This window comes from Oncorhynchus tshawytscha, linkage group LG12 (genome assembly GCF_018296145.1).
Source record: "Oncorhynchus tshawytscha isolate Ot180627B linkage group LG12, Otsh_v2.0, whole genome shotgun sequence".
In the NCBI taxonomy this organism is placed as follows: Eukaryota; Metazoa; Chordata; class Actinopteri; order Salmoniformes; family Salmonidae; genus Oncorhynchus; species Oncorhynchus tshawytscha.
In genome coordinates, this window is record NC_056440.1 from 41,454,032 (window position 1) to 41,477,703 (window position 23,672).

General features: G+C 43.8%; 1 protein-coding gene across 2 annotated transcripts in view; it reads right to left on the reverse strand.

Annotated features, from left to right (window-relative positions):
• Positions 1-236: 236 nt before the first annotated feature.
• The window catches only part of LOC112263310 (disabled homolog 2-interacting protein), a 124,805-nt gene continuing 101,369 nt past the window's right edge, over positions 237-23,672 (reverse strand). For both annotated transcript variants that reach the window (XM_024439426.2, XM_024439424.2), the window contains 13 exons: positions 16,281-16,434; positions 15,502-15,600; positions 14,823-15,377; positions 9,811-9,955; positions 8,846-8,990; positions 8,406-8,642; positions 8,036-8,237; positions 7,573-7,769; positions 6,497-7,400; positions 5,139-5,291; positions 2,544-2,746; positions 1,487-1,574; positions 237-1,021 (listed from right to left, as the gene is read on the reverse strand). In XM_024439426.2, the coding sequence (XP_024295194.2) occupies positions 854-1,021; positions 1,487-1,574; positions 2,544-2,746; positions 5,139-5,291; positions 6,497-7,400; positions 7,573-7,769; positions 8,036-8,237; positions 8,406-8,642; positions 8,846-8,990; positions 9,811-9,955; positions 14,823-15,377; positions 15,502-15,600; positions 16,281-16,434 (3,250 nt within the window). In that variant the 3' untranslated portion in view covers positions 237-853. The remainder of the gene's footprint in view (positions 1,022-1,486; positions 1,575-2,543; positions 2,747-5,138; positions 5,292-6,496; positions 7,401-7,572; positions 7,770-8,035; positions 8,238-8,405; positions 8,643-8,845; positions 8,991-9,810; positions 9,956-14,822; positions 15,378-15,501; positions 15,601-16,280; positions 16,435-23,672) is intronic.

Below are 23,672 nucleotides of genomic sequence, written 5' to 3' on the forward strand. Positions count from 1 at the left end.
CTGATAACAAGTTCAAACAGGTGCCATTAATACAGGTAACGAGTGGAGGACAGAGGAGCCTCTTAAAGAAGAAGTTACAGGTCTGTGAGAGCCAGAAATCTTGCTTGTTTGTAGGTGACCATAATTTGCAAATAAATTCATTACAAATCCTACAATGTGATTGTCTGGATTTTTTCCCCTCATTATGTCTGTCATAGTTGAAGTGTACCTATGATGAAAATTACAGGCCTCTCTCATCTTTTTAAGTGGGAGAACTTGCACAATTGGTGGCTGACTAAATACTTTTTTTGCACCACTGTATACACTTGTGTTGTACTGTTGCCAGAAGAAACGGGATGAGTAAGTTAGTACTGTATACTGTAGGTCAGAGGGCCAAGCTCTAAAAATGTGTAGGATCCATAAAGGAGCGTCCTCTTTTAGCAACCCGTGCTATTTCAACGCGGTGACTGAAATTTATACGCAAACGCGTACGTGAGAAACTTGGAAACATTCGGAAGCTTATAAATGGTTCAAATCACTTCAAAACGGGCTCTTTCCCAAGATAACAGTGCAACCTATTCCCGTCTTATATGTTACAATGTTGTTTCATGTACGGGGATAGAGAGTTTGGGATGTCATGCAGCCAGGTGTCGTTATAACTTCCTCTAAAGTCAATCTGATTCATTCCTTTATGTTGTTCAGCAACAGCTTCAGTCAGTCTACTCCTCATGTCATCATGACCTCATCCATTGAAAATAATGGATTTGTTCAGTATGAACATGTTTCTCCAGAGAGTGACTGGGTGTGGCCATATTCTCGTCTCTCCCCTAGTCCAAAGTGTTATTGAGTTGGGCGAGGCCCTCTTCCCCCGTCCCTAGCAGTTGCTGCTGTTCCTGAACTCTCCGTTCTCAGTGATCTGGAGTTTGCTGGGGTTGGTGGGGGAGATGCCGTTGCGCGTCTGCATGCTGTAGCGCTCCTTCAGCTGGGTCAGAGCGCTCATCAGGCGGGTGTTGGCCGAGTCCAGAGAGGCGATGCGTTTCTCCTGCAGAGTGAGGAGGAAGGGGGAGGGAGGAAGAAGGACCGAGGGACGAAGCGGAGGGTTAGTATTGTTACACATCCTCACACAATCCAATGAATCCTTCAGCATATTGCTGATAAACTGTATCTCCTCAGGAGACCAACAGGACCTCATCGAAACAAGTAGCCACTATTGTGAACTGAAAGGGAATGTTTCTCAAGAACAGAGACATATTGTCCACATACAGTCCAGAGTGTACTTGTCACGGTAATTCCAGTGACTGGTTCGTTTGCAGGGAGCTAGACTTTCATTTTCAATCTGAGGTCGTTGACATTTTCTTAACACCAGAGGGCGCCGTCCTCTTCAAGACCTTAGGCTGACAGAGTAAAGCTGTGTATACAGTATTTCAGTAAACACAGTATATTCACAGTTGCGGAACTGTAATTGCTGATACAGCCAACACACGTCTCGTATACACCAAGCGCTCACCTGGGCTTCAATGATCTTCTGTTTTGAGTCGACTATCGATTGCATATCCGAATGATCTTTCTTCAGTTCCTCCTCAACAGACATCAGCCTGAAACAGTAACAAATGTATGTTTGTACTGGTGGCTGACGAATGCTGGAGTTGTTGACTGATTGGTCTTTTATTATAGTGATGTTAAAAATATTACATTTAACTTTGACGCATAGCACTGACAAAACAACAAATAAGACATTAAAAATAGCTGGTACAAAATGTACACAAAACCAGGACTAAATTACATAGTTCATAGTGTGTACGTGTAGGCAGAGGACAGTGGAGGCTGGTGAAGGGAGGGCGGCTCATTGCGGTGGCTGGAAACGTTCCATTTATTCCATTACAGCTAGAGCTGGCACAATTACTGTATAACCGTGAAACCGATGGTTATGGATAAATACCGTCCCAAAAATAATTTGATTAAAAAAAGTCTGTTCAATTACCGCCATCAGACTGTTTAATAGTCACCACTAGCCGGCCAGTACCCTGAACTTTAGTCACTGTTACTAGCCGGCTACCGCCTGGTACTCAACCCGGCACATTAGAGACTACTGTCCTACGTACATAGTCATTGAACACTTGGTCACTTGAATAATGTTTGCAGACTGTACTGTTTTACCCACTTCATATGTATATACTGTATTCTAGTCAAGGCTCATCCTATATAACTACTGCTGTACACACCTTTTCTATCCACACCATCATATACATATATATTTATATTCCGGACACTGACATTGCATGTTGTAATATTTCTATATTTCTTAATTCCTTTCTTGATTTTTTTTAGGGGGATTTGCGTATATTGTTTTGTACTGTTAGGTACTACTGCACTGTTGGCGCTAGGAGCATAAGCATTAAGATACACCCCAATCAAAATCAGCAAAATATGTGGAAGCAACCAATACAATATCATTCAAAAGTCTATTACCGTCAACCTAATTACAGCCAATACAACAAGCCAATAAACCTGTACTCCAATTTGAAATGACACCAGCCTCCAGTGGTAGGTAGAGGACTCCCCACCTGGTGATGATGCTCTTCATCTGGAGCTCCTTGTCATCCTGCTGCCGGCGCAGGCGCTCCTCTGTGTCCTCCAGGCGGGCCTGGTACTCCAGCAGCATCGTCTGGGTCTGCTCGTCCTGGCCCTTCAGGTGACACTCATACTCCTCCAGCTTCTTGGCTGACAGACGCAGCTTGTCCTGCAGGATGGCGATCTCCTGCTGGTACTGGACACAGGACAGAGTCGGCCGTGGCGAGTGAATAGATTTTTTTTAATGTATGTCTGGTCCTGGGAGGTCCTGGGAATTGAACCCATTATCCTCACGTTGCAAGTGCCATTCCCTACCTACTGAGCTAGAGGGCCACTGTACTCAACTGCTGACAGAAGAGTGGTATTACCATCCACCCTTGTCTGTGGACTAACAAGTGTAATGTACAGTGTATGCTAATGAAAGTCTGTGGATGACAATTCAGGTTCACAATCAAGTCACACCAAAAGCATTGTATTTGGGACAAATCATTCACTAAACCCTAAACTTCAACTAAATCTTGTAATAAATAATGTGGAAATTGAGCAAGTTGAGGAGACTAAACGGTTTGGAATAACCCTGGATTGTAAACTGTCATGGACAAAACATATTGATATAACAGTAGCTAGGATGGGCAGAGGTCTGTGTGTAATAAAGCACTGCTCTGCGTTCTTAACAACACTATCAACAAGGCAGGTCCCACAGGCCCTAGTTTTGTCACACCTGGACTACTGCTCAGTCGTGTGATCAGGTGCCACAAAAATGGACTTAGGAAAATTGCAATTGGCTCAGAACAGGGCAGCACGGCTGGCCAATGGATGTACACAGAGAGCTAACATTAATAATATGCATGTCAATCTCTTGTGGCACCAAGTGGAGAATGGAATGGACTTCATCACTACTTGTTTTTGTAAGAAGTGTTGACACGATGAATGCACCGAGCTGTCCGTTTAAACTACTAGCACACAGCTCTGACACCCATGCATACTCTACAGGACATGCCACCAGAGGTCTTTTCACAGTCTCCAAGTCCAGAACAGACTATGGGAGGCGCACAGTACTACATAGAGCCATGAAACATGAAACTCTATTCCACATCAAGTAACTCATGCCAGCAGTAAAATTAGACTTAAAAAAAAAGACAAAAATACACCTTATGGAACAGCGGGGACCGTGAAGCAACACAAACATAGACACATGTACACATTAGATTTTGTGTTATAGATATGTGGTAGTAGAGGGCACACAGTTAATATGTTGTGAAATCTATTATGAATGTATTTAAAATGTATAACTGCCTTAATTTTGCTGCCTTGGCAGCAGCTAATGGGGATACATAATAAATAGAAACACAGCTCCTAGTCATGCTGTGGAAAGCAGACTGGGTTCAAATGCAGCATCCTGCAAAGCTTTTTGGGTACATTTCTGCTGTCTCCAGGAAGTTTTGCAAGCAAGTGAATCCAAAACAAATATAAAATAATACATCCCACAGCAGTAAACAAGCTGCACGATCAACCTCTTAAGTCAAATGGGATTTAAAATGTAGGGGTTTTACTTCAACTTTGAATGACATTCCAGACACTGCCCTTGCTTAAGGTACTTGGCTACATAAAAACCGTACAGTACACTGAACTTGGTCTAAAACCAGAATGACGCCCCATTTCTACTTTAGCAATTTAGTACTACATTCCTGTCTTTTTTGTAATACAAACCTATTAAAGTGCCCTTCAACTAACGATTTTATAAAAGGGGATTTATTGGTAATAATTGACCAACATAACAAACAGCGATTCGTAAGAATCACCCCGTAAGAATCACCCCTGTCGCTTTAAAAGGACAGTGATTGGTTCTCCCTTTGGCAGGCCTAACATCTTTGAAATAATCACTAAAACACCACTTGAAAAGAAAAGCTGAAAACCATCTAGGAGTTGAAAACTATTCATTTGTTGTATGTGTGCGATGAAAATGTGTCAAGTGTCTTTGGCTTATAAGTGTGCGCGAGTGCAATATGTTGCTGGTGTATAATTCATTGGAGAAGCTGGGAGAATTGGCAGAGGGAGGGCACACTCTTGCCTTGTCACCACGGTGTCTTTTGAGATATGGCCTCTCTTGAGCTGCAGTACGAGCCGTTCAGCCTGACCCCCTCTGTCTGCCTACATCTAAACAACGTCAGAATAGAAGCTAATTGAACGCGTATGCAAAACTATAAATACACGACCAGTATATATCAGGGGGCATCTCTCCGTGCGCACAGAATCATTCTCCATACTACTTAAGCAGCATTTACCCTTCAATATTCACGGGAATTCAAATCATGGACAGGCCTGCTAGTAGGGAGAGACACCGTGCCTTTGTTATGCCTTTGCTTTTGGTTCCTCAACACATTCACTTCCTGGTTGGCAATCAACAACAACCCTCGAATCACGTAGTAATTGCTCCTGTTCATCTTTTATGACTTCCTGCTCCTCCTCTGAGGTAATAAAGATGACGTCTGTAAGTGGCTGTGCTGAACAACATGGTGATGTGGGTGCTGTAGCAGGTGTCAGGTTTAAAACATTTTTTTTTTTAGACGAGGCTAGACGTTTGTTACCTTTTCGGTTTGAGTGAGCTCCTCTTTGCTTCGAAGGTCTTCCCTGTGCTTGGTATCTGGGTCAACTCCCTCGTGGTCTAAATACTGCACATTCATATTCAACAGCCAGGCAGCAGTGCGGTCCAGAGCATTGGGGTTCACAGGGGAGGGGGCCTGGTGGGAACGAACACGCATACACATCACGCACACACAAAGCCTTCTGGTAAGTCATGGAGAAGAAGCGCAGCTGCACGATGACGATCACACGCTAGAATGAGAAGCCAGTGTCTACAGAGGAGTAGAGGAGAGCCAGTGTCTTCAGCTAGGAGGATTTAGAGGAACAACTGACACAAGTGGGAAGGCACAGAGGGTGATTATTTTGCATTGTCCATCTGGCATTGTCAAGGTTATTACAGAATCATGAGAGCTTGGTCTCACATCTCTAAAAACTTGATAAAGAAGATTTGAATCATTGATTTGTTTAAAAGCAAAATGGTTTCTTTAGTCTGTATGTTAAACCAGTCTTTTCACCTGCCCCCATTCTCGTATAACCCCTTCTACTCTGATTGAGACCTGGAGACCTGGAGACTGCCACACACACCCACAGAGATCGAGCCCAAAATAGAGTAGGACACTTGTTTTGTTTGTGCAGTTGAGTTTGGATGGCAAATGCTTGATCATTTTATAAGGAGGATTTATTCAGACCACGTACAAAAATGATTTAGTTGAGCGGAACAGGCATTTAATAACCACTCCGGTGTCCACAGTCACACAATTAATTCTGCTTGTCTAGTCTGTTAGCAGGCTCCAGCGCTGAGGCCTGTAGGGTAATGCCTGTGGCTCACTGCCCTGGGTGATTTGCTATTGGCTCAGCAAGGCTGAGTGTTATGATAGCTTATTGAGGCCAGTTGGGCTCTCCATACATACCCTCTCCACCCACCACTGTGACTGTGAGCTGGATATGTCCACTGAGGTCATATCCTGCCTGGCTCATCCCTCTAGGCCACAGATGAAGTTTGGCTGTGTGTATTTTTCTGTAGTTCTGCCATTGGTTATTCCTCATCAGAATCTTAATATCTCTCTAGCCAGAGTTTGGATTTATACTCGTGCTGCAGGTAGGAAATACGATTCTGATGAGGAATAACTCTCCATAACCAATGGATGAAGTCCAGAATAATACGCACAGCCAAGCCCATTAGCGTTGCTAGCCAAACTTCAGTACGTGCAATCCAAACTCTGGCTCGATAGATATTAAGTAGTTAGTCAACCAAGAGCTTATCTCTCATAAAAGTAAGCAGACTGTGGCTGTCCAGAATAGTGAGACCACACCCCCCCCTCCTCACACACACACACACACAGACGTGACATGCTCTACTCACTTTATGCAGGGTGTGCTGCTTGGTCTCAGGACTGTCCCCTTTGGATGAGGACGACTGCTGTCTCAACCGGGTGCCGCCACTGGGCCCCCAGTCGGGAGATGATGACATCATGCTGCCGCTGGAGGGCCGCGGCCCAGGGTAGGCCGTCTGGAGCATGTGTGGCGGCGTCCTGCCCCTGGTGACGGGCGGAGGGGGCTGGTCTATCCTGCGCTGGGGACCGGAGCTGTTCTGCCTCGGGGGTTCCATGAGGGACAGCTGGCGGCGGGTCGTGAACTCCCCTGAGCGCCGCGCAAACTCCTCACTGCTGCTGCCTCCCCCGCTCCCGACTGCAACCCCCTGGGTGAGGAATACGCCCTGGTGCTTGGGGGCATCCTCTGTGTTGTTGCCCTGAGAGCTGTGAGAGCTGTGGCCCTCAGAGCCTGAATCGGCCAGGGGACCCCGCGGGGACATGGTCATGCCCGTGGCCATCTGGTAAACGGGGTTCTGGAATGAAAGCGGGGCCAGGAGCTGGGAGGGCCTCCCTGGACCTAGGGTGCTGCTCTCTGTGCTAGGGTTGGTGGGGGTCTGAACCATTCTCCTGAGGGTGGGTCCGGGGATAATGCCCTGAGGGGTGCGGGCGGCCCAGCCCCCCGGCCCAGGGGCGACGGGGGACTGGCATTCATTGAGGAGCATGTCGCTGGGGGAGGCAGGGCGGGGGACAGAGGTACTCTCCGGGCTGCGGCTATCTTGCAGGTCCACCATTGATAGACTCTTGCTGCCGTTGGGGAGCTGCACCTCAGCCTCGTTGGCCTCCGAGTAGCTGGAGCTTCTGGCTGGAGACTGCTGGATGCCAGAGTTCCTCGTCACAAAGAATAGGTCCTTGTTCTCTGGGGTTGGCGACGGTAGCCTCGTAAAATCAACCAACCTACACCAAGACAACATTGAAAAATTAGATACATTTTGTTTTGACTCGGAGACACTGTAAAGATAATGTCCTTGTGGTTCCCAAAGAACTGTTAAAAAAAATTGCAGAAATGTAAAATCAACATCTATTAAAATAAATATTGCAGGTTGTGTGTCATACAAAGCACAAATACCCAGAAAGCTCGCTGTCCATGACCATCTTGTGGATAGGCAGGCCGGTGGAGAGGCTGCAGCCTGCCAGGGGGGGTGGAAGGGGGGGGGAGCCCATACGCTCTGTGGGGGTAGACACCTGGACACCAGACGGGTTGGTCAGTGCTGAGTTCACGTCCCGCAGGATACGTGCCAGTGGACCCAGCTTAGAGGCTGTGCTCTGCAGGGACACAAAATAATAATGTCAAGTATAGTTCTTTACAATTTCTCCCATGAACTTCCTATGAATTCATTATTTAGTAACATGTCTTTTCACATATAAATTCTACATGGTGACAATAGAATGCTATCCTAGCAAAATGTGCATCTTTATGTCAAGCCCATTGAAAAGGACTGATTTCTGGTAGTTCTGCTTGCGGAAAGTAGCGAGTATCGTGAGGTTGCCATTAGAGAGTAAATCAAAGTAGTGTGGTGTAATCCTGGTACCTGGTCCAGCTGAGAGACTGCCTCGGCCAGCAGGGAGTGCAGGGTGGAGAGCTCGCGGCCCAGGTCGATGTAACCCTCGAACCCTGCCGTGTTGGAGATGGTCTCTGGGTTGGAGATCTCCAGCAGGAAGCGCTGCATGTTGGTCCACTCGTGCTCCAGGAAGTGGTTCATAAAGGACATGTACTCCTCCTTGTTACCAAACCTGGACGGACAAAGAAACAAACACCAAAACAGGGGGGAAATGATGCTATTTTCATCAGATAAACACATAAACACATATACAAGTATATTTTCATGGTTGCGCACACGTACGCACGCACACACACACACTCGTTCACACGCAATCGCAAACACACACACCCGCACTTACTTGGTGAAGTTGGCGAGGTTCTGTGTGACCTTGGCGATGAGGGTGAGGGTTCGCGCGGTGCGGTCGTCTGGGTACTCCTGCATCAGGTTGAAAAGCGACGGGGACATGACGGCCGGACACAGGAAGCGCAGGAACAGGGAGGCGCTGATAAGACGCTCGCTGATGTCCGGCCGGCCCCGACTGCTGCACTCCTGCCTCCACGAGGCAAACACCTCTTTCAGCTCCCGTGGAAAAACACTGGTAGAGAAGGAAATATTACCTCTAAATAAAATACCTTCCTTCCATGAATGCAGTACCACCATGTTGTTTTTGACTTGACCTTTTGCACAATTCACGCTTTCATTATTGATTCGATAATTGTGAAAGCCCTGAAAAGATGGACACTTGATAGTAGAGTATGAGGGCTAATGCTAGCTAATTGGGGGGGGGGTTGTATTTACCGGTAGGAGTCGATGATCTTGCAGAAGGCCAGCTCACAGCACATCTTCAGGTTGCTCTGGTGCTCAGGGAGGTCTCCCGAGGAACACTTCCCCGGGTCCACCTCACAGTTCTCGTCTGATTCGTACAGGGCTTTGATGAACTCGCCTAGAAGAGGGAGGGAGGGAGGGCGCACAGCACACAGGCCTGGGGTCAGCATTATGTCTAGGACTACAATCTACAGTACATATAGGCTTACAGTTACGGAGTGGTTTTTAATGGAAAAATAAATTCAATTCAGATTCAATTTCTTTTGGCACTAAAATCCCTCCATATAGAGTACAGTTCTGCTAGTTGGAACACACGAATGCCACGCACACTGATAGAAATCCCACTTATTGTACTAAGAAAACTGCTGCTGCTATTTGTTTTTGACTGTTCATGGACAACTGGATCATTATAAAGTGGTGAGTTAAATATCCTGTGGCCCATGGCAAAACGTGCAAAAAAAATGATATTTGTACATGGCCATAGACATCAGATCAGAGATTTAAAATCACAGGTTTCTTACTTCTCGCCGCCCACGCAAATAGATTGAGGAATCATTTTCTCTGCAGAAGTGATCGTGTTTCACCAACGTCTTAAAGAAAGAGCCCAGAGTTCTGCGACAGGCTTCTTCTATACCCTTTTCATACATTCATACTTTCAAATCGGGCCAGTCAACCTTCAAGGACAGACCGCCTTTCTGAATCATTCAACACGGCTTCATACAAAGTCACTTTACAGAAAAACTATGAATTATTGATCTGAATAGAATTGAAGATCTACTGTGTCTGGAGAGATACTAGCCTGGACGTATGATACTTAATGTACAACCCCATAGGCCTATTTCCACGCATTCATGGCTCCTTCGCTCTCGACTAAAAGCATTTCTCGCTCTACTGTAATGGCAGCACTCGCTCGTTTAGGGTGTGTGAGTGTTACTTACCTAGTGCGTCCTGCAGGTACTTCTGCCCCACCAGTTTGAGGTACTCCTCGATGGCTTTGGTGGCCAGCGTGTTCTCCCTGAAGATCAGGTGTTCGTTCTCCCCACAGCGATCCACTTCTGACATCATCAGGTCCGTCAGGAAGTCCTGAAAGAAAAATGGAACAGTGAGGCAGTGTTCCAACACTTTGAAAATCCTTCCTTCCTGTGATCTCACCCCATTGAATAGATGACAGCAATGGATCCACCACATAGCTTTCACAAACCCCGTCATGTCATCATAACAATTTCTCCCAAGGAAGGGAGGAAGACAGTATGCATTTGGAAAAGCATCGGAACAGGGAACCGGTGTCACCTTGTCCCATGTTCACCTCCAAGAACTTGCCCGACACAACATTGACAACACGGTGAGAAGTGAAAGGCTGATCAGCGCCATATCATGGAACTAGGCAACCAGCACCACTGCTTTACCAAGGTGTGTTATGATCAAATCAAATTGTATTTCTTATATGCGCCGAATACAACAGGTGTAGGTAGACCTTACAGTGAAATGCTTACTTAACCAACAATGCAGTTAAGTATTTACTAAAATAAACAGAAAAAAAAAAAAAATATCTATATATATATATATATATATAAAATAAGAAAAGTAACAAATGTGGTAGTGATCTCTGTAGACAAGTCCTGTGAAGAGACTTACTGTAGATTGGCTCATTTGCTGGCAATACACGCTATCGACGTGATCTGAAATGCAGCATGTGTACAGTCTTCTACATAAATAAATAACAGTGTACTACTATTGCTGCACAGCCCAGGCCTGATGTTGAGCCTGATATATACTGAAAGCAGTGGGTTTGGAGAGAGAGTCAGTCGCAAGCAGCTCAGACAAAAGTGATGACTCACTCTTACTCTCTTATCGATTCTGGTCTAATGGATCAAGTGGTTCATCCCCCCACCCCACCTACAGTCACTCTCAGGCTGCGTCTTTCTTAGCCGGTCACACTCGCTCTCCATGAGCTCCTGTTATCTGCTCCAGCTCCGTCTGACTGCAGTCACTTCTATGGGAGGCCTGTGGGGGTAGTCTAGCGCTAGGCTATGCATGCTAATGAGGTGTCAAAGGGAACGTGCTGTCGTCATCTTAAAGTCTGCACCAGAGAGAGGTAGACATTTCAGCTACTGCATATGCACAGTATGTAGCTACTGTGTCAGCCAAATGTAGGCTAGATACCCGAATGCTCCTTGTCAACATATCTGCTGTCCCCCTGGCTCACACAAGCCGTGCACCCCGTGCCAGATCATTCAACCATTACGCTCTCTGGAGGATGCAGAGGATTATGAATGTATGATGTGCTGTATATCCTGTGCAGGGCAGGCTGCATGGCAGGACATGAGTCAGAGCACTACCTGCTTGTGTGTTGAATGAGGATTTAAGGGCTTAATACAGCACCCCTCTTAGCCCTCATCACTGATGATGACGCTCATCCGTGGTTGATGTGGATGAGCAGCAAGCCCAACTCGGCGCTGGCTCGGCTGACAAACAGACAGTCACAGCATATCAGCCACACACACTATGCTATACCCGTCTCACACTACTGTGATGAGCCATGCCGACATGTGAAAAGGGTTTTGCTGTCCCTACTTCTACAGTACCCTCAGACAGAACTGGAGAACGGCTAGGGAAGTCTTAACATGCACCGACTGCACACACTAACAGTTTGCACACGAACAGACTATACGAGGTGGGTTTGTAAATAGATCACATTGAGCAATATTGAGACATATTTTAGATCTCTGAGAAGTTAAGCTAATTGATTGCACCCAAATTGTCCATTTTAACTCATAGGATTGATATAATATTCAATATAGTACCCAACTTCTTTCTACCAATGAGTGAGAGATGAGGAATCCCCCCAAAAATTTAAAAGCCACCCACGACCCACCACACCAAATCAACCAGTATACAGTATCAGTTCACTATGTCTAACAAGTAGTATGGAGTTGCAGCTTGGATTATTGCTTCTTCATACTATGCAATGAATTCCCAGTGAATTTGGTTGTGTTTTTTCCCCCTGTTCAGAGAAATTAGCAATTGAAGTATGGTGGATGATGTTACAGGCTTTGGTTTTTCTATGCATTTTCTGAGGTTGGACGTTACCACGTTAGCATGTGGGATGCACCGATTGGTAGCAACTCGTTAGTCAGTATGTGTTGCACATGTGCTGGATTGTCATCTTGTTAGTGGGAAGGTGTTTCACCTGTGCAGGCCCAGGTGATATTTAAGAATGGCTGGCCCAGTGGCTCCAGTTGTCTTGAGAGATGTGGAGGGTTAACACCTTTAGTTGGCTCTCCCTATTTGAGTTAAAAAAATAAATTAAAAAAACACTCCTTTATCTGATCTTCCCTGTTTTCATATTGCTCCCCTTTATGGTTTGCTTCCTGTCTAAGTTTGGTGTGGGTTTAAATTTAGTTTGCCTGTTCTTGACCAAATTTAGTGGGCACTCATGGAGGGTGTATTTTATGTTCCAGTTGCTAGTCAACTTTCAGTGGACATCCACGAGGGTCTGTAAATAACTCCTCCTAAAACCCCATCTGTTTCGCGACAATTTGAGCGACAATGTTTGGTTTTCTTGCTGGGGAACGTAACAAAATAAAGTTGCAGGAATGCTAATCTTATCTGTTTCTAACTACAGAAACGATTTCAGACCCAATCTGAGAAGGTGGGTGTCATCCTCTTCCTTGCGCTTTTTGAGGTGGAATAACCCTTAAAAAAAAAAAGTGAAGTCGACAGCCACAGTCATTTCAATCAAATTAAAGAGATCCATTTGGTGAGAGAACGCCTCTAGATTAGGAGAGACCTCTTTGAAAGTGTAGATTCATGGACCTCTATCTATCTATTGGATTAGGGCAGGCTAAACAGTGAACTGAAATGAGAGGGAGGGGGTGTGAGCCACTACGGGGGCAGTGGATAAATGCAAAACGAGGCAAAGTCCCAATTGTTTCCCAGAGCAGAAAGTAGGCTAACATTAGAGAAAGGTTGTTTCAAACGAAGCTCCATCGCCCTGGTGCTGTTTCTACTAATACAAGCTGCTGTAGGGCATGGACATTCTTACAGTGCTGTTACATAAAGCAGGAGCAATGTTTGAGGGTCAAAGTCTTAAAAGACTTTTCTGTGCTGAAACAGCTATCCTCAATGACGACCGATGACCTTGTGCACCAGAACACACACACACACACACACACTAGTGTTATTAGCGTTCTGCCTCACTGCGTGGTTTTACCGCAGGAGCTGGAGAGTGGGAGGAGCAAAGCAGGAATTAATGAGGACGACAAAGCTAATTATCACAGGGGGCTGACACCGCTTTCCTCCCTGGGAATGGTGAGCGAGAAGACAGCACAGTGGCCGAGTAACACAACCACATTCATATGAGATACAGCATTGATTGCTGCTAGATCACGTTCATGTGGCTCCTGCAGTGGTGGAAAAAATACACAATTGTCATACTTGAGTAGAAGTAAAGATACCGTAACAGAAAATGACTCAAGTAAAAGTGAAAGTCTCCCAGTAAAACACTACTTGAGTAAGTCTAAAAGTATTTGATTTTAAATATACTTACATATCAAAAGAAAAAGTATAAATAATTTAAAATATCTTATATTAGGCAAACCAGAAGAAACCAGTTTTTATTTTATTTTGGATAGTCAGGGGCACACTCCAACACTCAGACATGATTTTACAAATGAAGCATTTGTGTTTAGTGAGTCTGCCAGATCAGATGGCAGTAGGGATGAGCAGGGATAATCTCCTGATAAATATGTGAATTGCACCATTTCCCTGTCCTGTTAAGCATTCCAAATATAACTAGTACTTTTGGGTGCCAGGGAATATGTTATGATGTAAAAAAGTACATTATTTTTTTTAGGAATGTAGTGAAGTAAAAGTTGACAAAAATATAAAGTACAGATACCCCAAAAAACAACTTACTTTAAAGTATTTGTACTTAAGTACTTTACACCACTGCTGAGAAGTGAAACACTTCTCCAGGCGTGGTGAGATTTTATGGTCTGCACAGTGTGCAATAAAGATGGAATGTGGATAAAGCCTGAATTTGAGCATGATGACCTCTCTCTCTCTTTCTCTCTCTCCATAGTAAGGGAGATTTTGTTGTGTGGAGTTCGGACAGATTTCTCAATTCCATACAGTGGGTCAATGTTACCGTTTCAAAAACATCAAAACAACAATCCCTCAATGGGATGTATTGATTCTCTGAATAAGAGAAGGACATTTTACCACATCGCCTAATGTATGGCAAGTGGTCATAAAAAGGGACTGAATTGAAATGGTCTATGCGATTGTTTGAAATGCAACATTGTGGGGTATTAGCAACAGGTTTGCTTTTTCAACCCTGCCAGTCAGTGTACGCAAGTCCTCTCTCAGCTAGTCCTCATTAGAAAGTACTAGTCCTCAGTCCCCCAATCACACACACTAAGCAGGGGTTGGTTTCAGTTGTTTTTCCACAGCATGTGAAGGCTGAGTCACATCCATTATAACACAATGGAAAACTAAAATGAGCCAGGTAGTCCGTTCATGTTTCTGTTTGTCTTCTTCCGTTTCAACTCCTCATGAACACGACCCTGCTCCCAACCCAAACAGGAAGCATTCACATTCCTCCAGGAGACTGCTTACGGTAAGCATGGGGAAGGAGGACTCCCAAAGACTAGGCTAAGTTACAAAGCCCCTGGTGAAAAACGAGGCTCACTGGACCTTTAAACCCCTTTACCTTAATACAGCTACTGTGTGCAATATGCAGCTGAGATTATGTTGATCGTTGCTTATTTGAGACAACTGATTGTGAGCAATCAAAGGTTTCACAGCTGTGATGAGTAAAAATAAGATTTCTTGGCGAATATCAATTTGATCTAGGTCGTGTTTATTGTCGACATTTGGCAACGTGACTATTTTGGACTATCATTTGAAAGTGCGTAGAACACAGCCTCTGGAGAGTAGGGTGCCTTACCTTAGCCTTGCCGGTGCTCTGTAGGATGTGCACCAGGGCACTGGCCATCTCCTCCTTGTTCTTCACACTGAGGCCAGGCTCCATGATGGAGCACATCAGCATGTAGTTATTGGTAATGTACTCCGCAAACTCCTTATAGGACTCCATAGGCAGGATGCTCATGCTCTGGTACCGCGACTTGAGCCGAATCATAGGTCCGGGAGTTTTCCCTTTGCTCGGGTTGGGCGTGCTCACAGAGTACCACTTCTCCACGAACTGGCGTCCCGTGACGGCGCCGGTGGGAATGATGACCAGGCCCACATAGCTGTTCTTGTCCTTCTTTTTCTTTTTATCAGTCTCCTTGTACAGGTGGACGGTGACACTTTTGATGGCAGGTAAGTTGTTGAACTCAAAGTGCTCTCCCCAGAACACATTGTCTGTCTTGAGTTTGCAGGTAGTCCGTGCGTAAAGCGTGTCGTCCAGACACAACTCACAGTAGTACCTTTTCTTGGCTGGAAGGTCCTTGGCCTCAATAATCCACAATTTCAGCAGGTTCTCCACACGCCGACTGTTGTCCTGTGAAAAACATCAAACATGTGCAACTTCAAACAACAACATTTTCATGGGTGTTCTGTGCTCATGGGTTCTACTGTATTGCTCTTTCCTTCCACAGAGGGCCCACTACTTATATAGGGTTTACCTTGTTTGGATTTACAGCTCTCCTTAAGTTCTCCATCCATTTGTCCCTCTCGGCGGATGACCGACACGAAAAGCATTTTGTTCCAGTGGAAGTGGTTACCTGTGAAGTATTGCAGACAATTAAGCCCTTCCCTTTATGAAAAAGACCCATATGAAAGCAGGGTTGGGTATCACACACACACACACACACACTTCAGCTGGGCTGCAGGGTCTGTGCACAGTGCACACTGATACAATGCATACTGAACACTGAGCCTGGACAGCCATTGCAATCCTCTTGCACTTGTCCACGAGAGAAACACTTGTCCACTCGGTCACAGAGCCATGGTCTGTCCAGCTGGCAGCGTGCTTTAGCATAATAGGCAGTAAATCCTTGTGAATTGGGCCCTCTCGGAGCTCACCTCTCTGAGCAAATCCAGAGAGCAGGAGCATGGAGATGCCAACAGATGGGCCAGACAGACACACATGCCACTACCAGGCAGGAAGAGGGGAAGGGAGACCCTCCTGGCAGTGGGGACGCTCCCTAGCAGATGCCCAGCCACACACTCACACTACCCGAAGGCACTGGCTGCTTGACAGACATTGAGGGACCCGCCCACCTTTTATTACGCAGGTTTTCAGACTAAGGTAATGACGACGAAAATAAAGAGATTAGACACCATGCATTATATACAGTACTTCAGGATCCTAAAAGACGCTATTAAAAAGAGTCCGCAGTTAGTGAGCCTTGAGCTGTGGCAGTCATGAGAGGCAGTGGTGGCGCTGGTGGGAGGGGCTCACCTCGAAGCAGTAGTCCTGGCCCAGGATGCTGCTGTGCACCGGTTTGATCAACACCTCGTCCTCCATGCTGAGATCCAAAGCTTCTACTGCACTGCTGGGGCTGAACAACGACTCATGAGACCGTGATTCCTTCAGCCTAGGCATTAGATGGGATCTGGGGGAGAAGAGGAAGAGACGCGGTCAGTCATTCACACAAATACAACATCTCAACATAGGCAACAGTCAGCTATGTCCCACACTGAGGGAAGAGGGCTGGGGAAGGCATGTGTTCCAATAACAGACTAGTGTTGTGGGTACACCCTGTCGGATGCCACTGGCTCTGGCCCTACGGGGTTGGCATGACTGAGATCTCCATTATTTCCCAGCTGGTAGCTCTCCTGCTTGGATGGGCTTTTGATGGTCTGGCAGGTGGGGACACTGCTCCAATAATGCTTTATAGGGCCTCTGGCAAACAGCAGAGCACAGCTGCAGAGACAAGGAGGTGGCAATCTGACTCGTCACTCAGTCACTAGGCAGGGAAGACTACCATCATGGCCATTAGAGGTCAACAGCAATAACAAAGCTCAAGTGATATCAATCGAGATCGTTAAAGTGGACGACGACAAGAAACTCGTACCGCCCACAGTAACATATGATAGCTGATACAGACATTCGTGCAACCAAGTGACTAAGGGTTCATTTTAGTGTCATTGGTTCAATATTTTAGTTGTATGTGAAAAACATGGCACCCGTAAAACAAGTATCACAACCTTCAGTCCTCAACTCGATTTTTTTGACCCGAAAAAGACAAAAATAGAATTTGAAGGGAAATGGAAACAATAGGCTATAGAACGCCAGCTATCTGTAACTCGCCCTATTGGCATTGTTGCATCACTGGCAAGTTGTCACAGATAATAGACAGAAGAAATGTTTGCTCCTACAGTGTAAGCTCTTCTTTCTGTTGTTCCATAAGTGGTGTTGGTTAACTCCTGCACATTACAATTCATTTCTCGGTGGGTAAGCAGGGCAATTAAGCACCTGCTGAGCGGCAAAAGGAGAGATATGCGCTTACTCATCGCTACCCTGGCTCTTCCTTGGCTGCATGAATTAAACATGGCTGTACTTCCTGCCTCGGGGATGAGTCAGGAAAAGTCCTCGGGCGGGGAGTGAGTCGTCACATTCTCTAGCTCAGCTCATTAGTATGGTGGCGGGGACACAGTGAGGAGCTGTGTGAGTTACAGAGAGATACCTGGCAGAGCTGAGGAGGTCCAACTAAATGAAACCTCCCTCTCTGAGAAGCTAGAATTCTGGGGGGGGAAACTTTTTGCATGCGGGTAACATTTTAACATAGAGTCTTTGGGAAGCTCTGGGTGGATTTTGTTCTTAACAATGTAACAGTGTAAAATTGTTTACAATTAGACTTAATGAAAGAAATTGTACTACAGTAATGTACTACAATAATCTTATAATGGCCTTTAAATGAAAATGGATCTGGTTCCATAATATTTGGGCAGAGTTTCCTAAATCCAGTCTTTGAGTACGTCCAACAGTACACATTGTTGTTGTACCACAAGCCTCTACTTGTCAATGAATCATCAAACCCTCAATGAGTTGAATCAGGTGAGTTTGTCCTGGGCTACAACTAAAATGTGTGCTGTTGTTGGGGTTACTCGAGGACTGGACTTGGGAGCAACTGATATAGGGGATCAATGACGTAAAATAAATACTCATATTTCCAGTCAATGACAAAGAAGTGTCATGATCACTAGACCAAACGCCAAGGCAGTAGGCTAGCTCTGTCACTCATGCTGCAGTCTGTTAATGCACTGTGCTGACAACTCTGCTCCTTTTGAATTCACTTCCTGAGAGATTCATGAGCGTCTGATGGCTGCTATTCAACTTGCAGTCTGTGACACAGCATTTACCCAATGATCTTGTCAATGCCATTGCAGGGCCGTTGGGGGCCAAGAACACAAACAGCCGAAAACAGCATGAGGTCAGACTATCGTTTTGTCTCGGAGACGGTGGTCTCTGAATCAAAATGAACATAAAACAAACACTTCTATCTCTTACAGCACAGAATGAAAATAAATATATACGTACAGTAGCACACTGGCAGAGTTAGATGTATTTACATATAAAGGAGTAATTTATGAATAGAATACTGTATTCTAGTATTTCATGAGGTGTGTAACTGTTTGCACTGCAGACAGGTCCGATTGCCATAAAACAACAAAAAAACATCTTTCAAAAATGATATCCAACTCCACACTGATATTGTTAATGTTCAGAAACCCTTAAATGTTTTTTTCTGAAAATAAAATAAAAACTATTGTAAGTAATTGTGGACAACATTCAAAGGATTAAAGGAAAACTCCACCTAAAAACGACATTTTTGCATTTGTTTCATTAGTCCATTGTTGATATAGTACCGAAATGTTTCGCATATCAGCAATGAAGTTTAAGGTATACAGTATAACTTTCAAAATACAGAAATACAGCCGGCTGAACTTCTGTATTTTGAAAGTTATACAATACCAGTCAAAAGCTGCCACCTGCTCATGCGTTTTTCTTTATTTTTTTTACTATTTTCTACATTGTAGAATAATAGTGAAGACATCAAAACTATATATTTTTTTAACATATGGAATCATGTATTAACCATATAAGAGTTCCTCTGTCCAGTGTCTGTGTTCTTTTGCCCATCTTAATATTTTCTTTTTATTGGCCAGTCTAAGATATGGCTTTTTCTTTGCAACTCTGCCTAGATGGCCAGCATCCCAGAATCGCCTCTTCACTGTTGACGTTGAGACTGGTGTTTTGCGGGTACTATTTAATGAAGCTGCCAGTTGAGGACTTGTGAGGCGTCTGTTTCTTAAACTAGACACTAATGTACTTGTCCTCTTGCTCAGTTGGCCTCCCACTCCTCTTTCTATTCTGGTTAGGGCCAGTTTGCACTGTTCTGTGAAGGGAGTAGTACACAACGTTGCACAAGATCTTCAGTTTCTTGCCAATTTCTCACATGAAATAAGCCTTCATTTCTCAGAACAAGAATAGACTGACGAGTTTCAGAAGAAAGGGCTTTGTTTCTGGCCATTTTGAGCCTGTAATCAAACCCACAAATGCTGATGCTCCAGATACTCAACTAGTCTAAAGAAGGCCAGTTTTATTGCTTCTTTAACAGAACAACAGTTTTCAGCTGTGCTAACATAATTGCAAACGGGTTTTCTAATGATCAATTAGCCTTTTAAAATTATAAACTTGGATTAGCTAACACAACATTCCATTGGAACACAGGAGTGATATGATTTCTGATAATAGGCCTCTGTACGCCTACAGTATGTAGATATTTCATTAAAAACAAATCAGATACAGTTTCCAGCTACAATAGTCGTTTACAACATGAACTATGTCTACACTGAATTTCTGATCAATTTGATGTTATTTTAATGGACAAAGTAATATGCTTTCAAAAACAAGGATATTTCTAAGTGACCCCAAACCTTTGAACGGTAATCCCACACACACACACAGTTGAAGTCGGAAGTTAACATACACTTAGGTTGCATTCATTAAAAAATGTTTTTTTCAACCTCTTGTCAACAAATTTCAACCAATTTCTTGTCAACAAACTATAGTTTAGGACATCTACTTTGTGCATGACACAAGTCATTTTTCCAACAATTGTTTACTGACAGATTATGTCACTTATAATTGACTGTATCACAATTCCAGTGGGTCAGAAGTTTACATACACTAAGTTGACGGTGCCTTTAAACAGCTTGGAAAAATAATGTCATGGCTTTAGAAGCTTCTGATAGTCTAGTTGACATAATTTGAGTCAATTTGACTTGTACCTGTGGATGTATTTCAAGGCCTACCTTCAAACTCAGTCCTTCTTTGCATGACATCATGGGAAAATAAAAAGAAATCAGCCAAGACCCCTGAAAAAAATTGTAGACCTCCACAAGTCTGGTTCATCCTTCGGAGCAATTTCCAAACGCCTGAAGGTACCACATTCATCTGTACAAACAATACTACGCAAATATAAACACCATGGGACCACCCAGCTGTCATTACCACTCAGGAAGGAGACGCATTCTGTCTCCTAGAGATGAACGTACTTTGGTGCAAAAAGTGCAAATCAATCCCAGAAAAACAGCAAAGGACCTTGTGAAGATGCTGGAGGAAACAGGTACAAAGGTATCTATATTCACAGTAAAACGAGTCCTATAATCGACATAACCAGAAAGGCCGCTCAGCAAGGAAGAAGCCACTGCTCCAAAACCGCCATAAAAAAGCCAGACTACAGTTTGCAACTGCAAATGGGGACAAAGATCATACTTTTTAGGGAAATGTTCTCTGGTCTGATGAAACAAAAATAGAACTGTTTGGCCATAATGACCATCATTATTTTAGGAAGAAAAAGGGGGATGCTTGCAACCCGAAGAACACCATCCCAACCGTGAAGCACAGGGGTGGCAGCATCATGTTGTGGGGGTGCTTTACTGCAATAGGGACTGGTGCACTTCACAAAATATATGGCATGATGAGGCAGGAAAATTATGTGGATATATTGAAGCAACATCTCAAGACATCAGTCAGGAAGTTAAAGCTTGGTCGCAAATTGGTCTTCCAAATGGACAATGACCCCGAGAATACATCCAAAGTTGTGGCAAAATGGTTTAAGGACAACAAAGTCAAGGTATTTGAGTGGCTATCACAAAGCCCTCACCTCCATCCCATAGAAAATGTGTGGACAGAACTGAAAAAGCATGTGCGAGCAAGGAGTCCAACAAACCTGACTCAGTTACACCAGCTCTGTCAGGAGGAATGGGCCAAAATTCACCCAACTTATTGTGGGAAGCTTGTGGAAGGCTACCCGAAACCTTTGACCCAAGTTAAACAATTTGAAGGCAATGCTACCAAATACTAATTGAGTGTATATAAAAACTTCTGACCCACTGGGTATGTGATGAAAGAAATAAAAGCTGGAATAAATCACTAATATTATTTTGACATTTCACATTATTAAAATAAAGTTTGGATCCTAACTGACCTAAGACAGGGAATCTTAACTACGATTAAATGCCAGGAATTGTGAAAAACTGAGTTTAAATGTATTTGGCTAAGGTGTATGTAAACTTCAGCCTCCAACTGTATACACACACAAAACCAGTGAAATGTTTTAGAACACTTACTCATTGTCACGTTCTGACCTTAGTTCTTTTGTTATGTCTTTGCTTTAGTATGGTCAGGGCATAGTTGGGTGGGTTGTCTATATTCGTTTTTCTATGATTTGGGATGACTGTTTGACCTGGTATGGTTCTCAATCAGAGGCAGTTGTCAATCGTTGTCCCTGATTGAGAATCATACTTAGGTAGCCTGGTTTCACCTTTGAGTTGTGGGTGTTTGTTTTCCGTGTCAGTGTTTTGTCCACACGGTACTGTTTCGGTTGAGTTATTTCACGTTGTCGTTTCAGTGTTCACTTTTCTTATTAAAACTAAGATGAACACTTACCACGCTGCGTATTGGTCCGATCCTTGCTACTCCTCTTCAGAAGAGGAAAGCCGTTAAACTCATTCAAAGGTTTTTCTTTATTTTTACTATTTTCAACATTGTAGAATAATAGTGAAGACATCAAAACTATGAAATTACACATATGGAATCAAAAAGTGTTAAAATATATATTTTTATATTTGAGATTCTTCAAATAGCCAACCTTTGCCTTGATGACAATTTTGCACACTCTTGGCATTCTCTCAACCAGCTTCATGAGGTAGTCACCTGGAATGCATTTCAATTAACAGGTGTGCCTTCTTAAAAGTTAATGTGGAATTTCTTTCCTTCGTAATGTGTTTCAGCCAATCAGTTGAGTTGTGACAAGGTGGAGGGTGGGCTATACGATAGACTTATTTGGTAAAAGACCAAGTCCATATTATGTCAAGAACAGCTAAAATAAGCAAAGAGAAACAACAGTCCATCATTACTTTAAGTCGTGGTCAGTCAATCCGGAAAATGTCAAGAACTTCGAAAGTTTCTTCAAGTGTAGTCACAAAAACCATCAAGCGCTGTGATGAAACTGACTCTCATAAGGACCGCCATGGGAATGGGAGACCCAGAGTTACCTCTACCACAGAGAATAAGTTCATTAGAGTTACCAGCCTCTGAAATTGCAGCCCAAATAAATGCTTCAGAGTTAAAGTAACAGACGCATCAACTGCTCGGAGACTGTGTGAATCAGGCCTTCATGGTCAAATTTCTGCAAAGAAATCACTACTAAAAGGACACCAATAAGAAGAAGAGACCTGCTCAGACCAAGAAACACGAGCAGTGGAAATTTGTCCATTGGTCTGTAGTCCAAATTTGAGATTTTTGGTTCCAACCGCCGTGTCTGTGAGACGCAGAGTAGGTGAACGGATGATCTCCACATGTGTATTTCCCACCGTGAAGCATGGAGGAGGTGGTGTTATGGTGTGCTTTGCCGGTTGATACTGTCTGATTTATTTAGAATTCAAGGTATACTTAACCAGCATGGCTTCCACAGAGATACGCCATCCCATCTGGTTTGCGCTCAGCGGGACCACCATTTGTTTTTCAACAGGACAATGACCCAAACACACCTCCAGGCTGTGTAAGGGCTATTTTACCAAGAAGGGGAGTAATGGAGTGCTGCATCAGCTGACCTGGTCTCCACAATCGCCCAACCCAATTGAGATGGTTTGGAATGTGTCGAATGTGAAGGAAAAGCAGTCAACAAGTGCTCAGCATGTGGGAACTCCTTCAAGACTGTTATAAAAGCATTCCAGGTGAAGCTGCTTGAAAGAATGCCAAGAGTGTACAAAGCTGTCATCAAGGCAAAGGGTGGCTATTTGAAGAATCTAAAATATTAAATATTTTGATTTGTTTAACACTTTCTTGGTTACTACATGAATCCATATGTGTTATTACAATAGTTTTAATGTCTTCACTATTATTCTACAATGTAGAAAATAGTAAAAATAAAGAACAATGAGTAGGAGTTCTAAAACTTTTGACCGGTAGTGTATATAATGTTGTGAACAAACAAACTTAGATTCTATAAATTTCGATATTTTGTTATCAATCACAGGACATGTTTGGTTGCAGTAAGGGTAATAATATAAGCCAGATAGGCCTTTACATTTTATTTTCTAAAAAAAAAGAAAAATCTAATAATTGTATTTGTCACATACACGTGTTTAGCAGATGTTATTGCGGGTGTAGCGAAATGCTTGTGTTTCTAGCTCCAACAGTGCAGTAATATCTCTTTGTAATATTTAACAATACACACAATCTAAAGTAAAGGAATGGAATTAAGAATGTATAAATACTTGGAAGAGCAATATCTAAGCGGCATAGACTAACACACAGGTAGGATAGAATACAGAATAT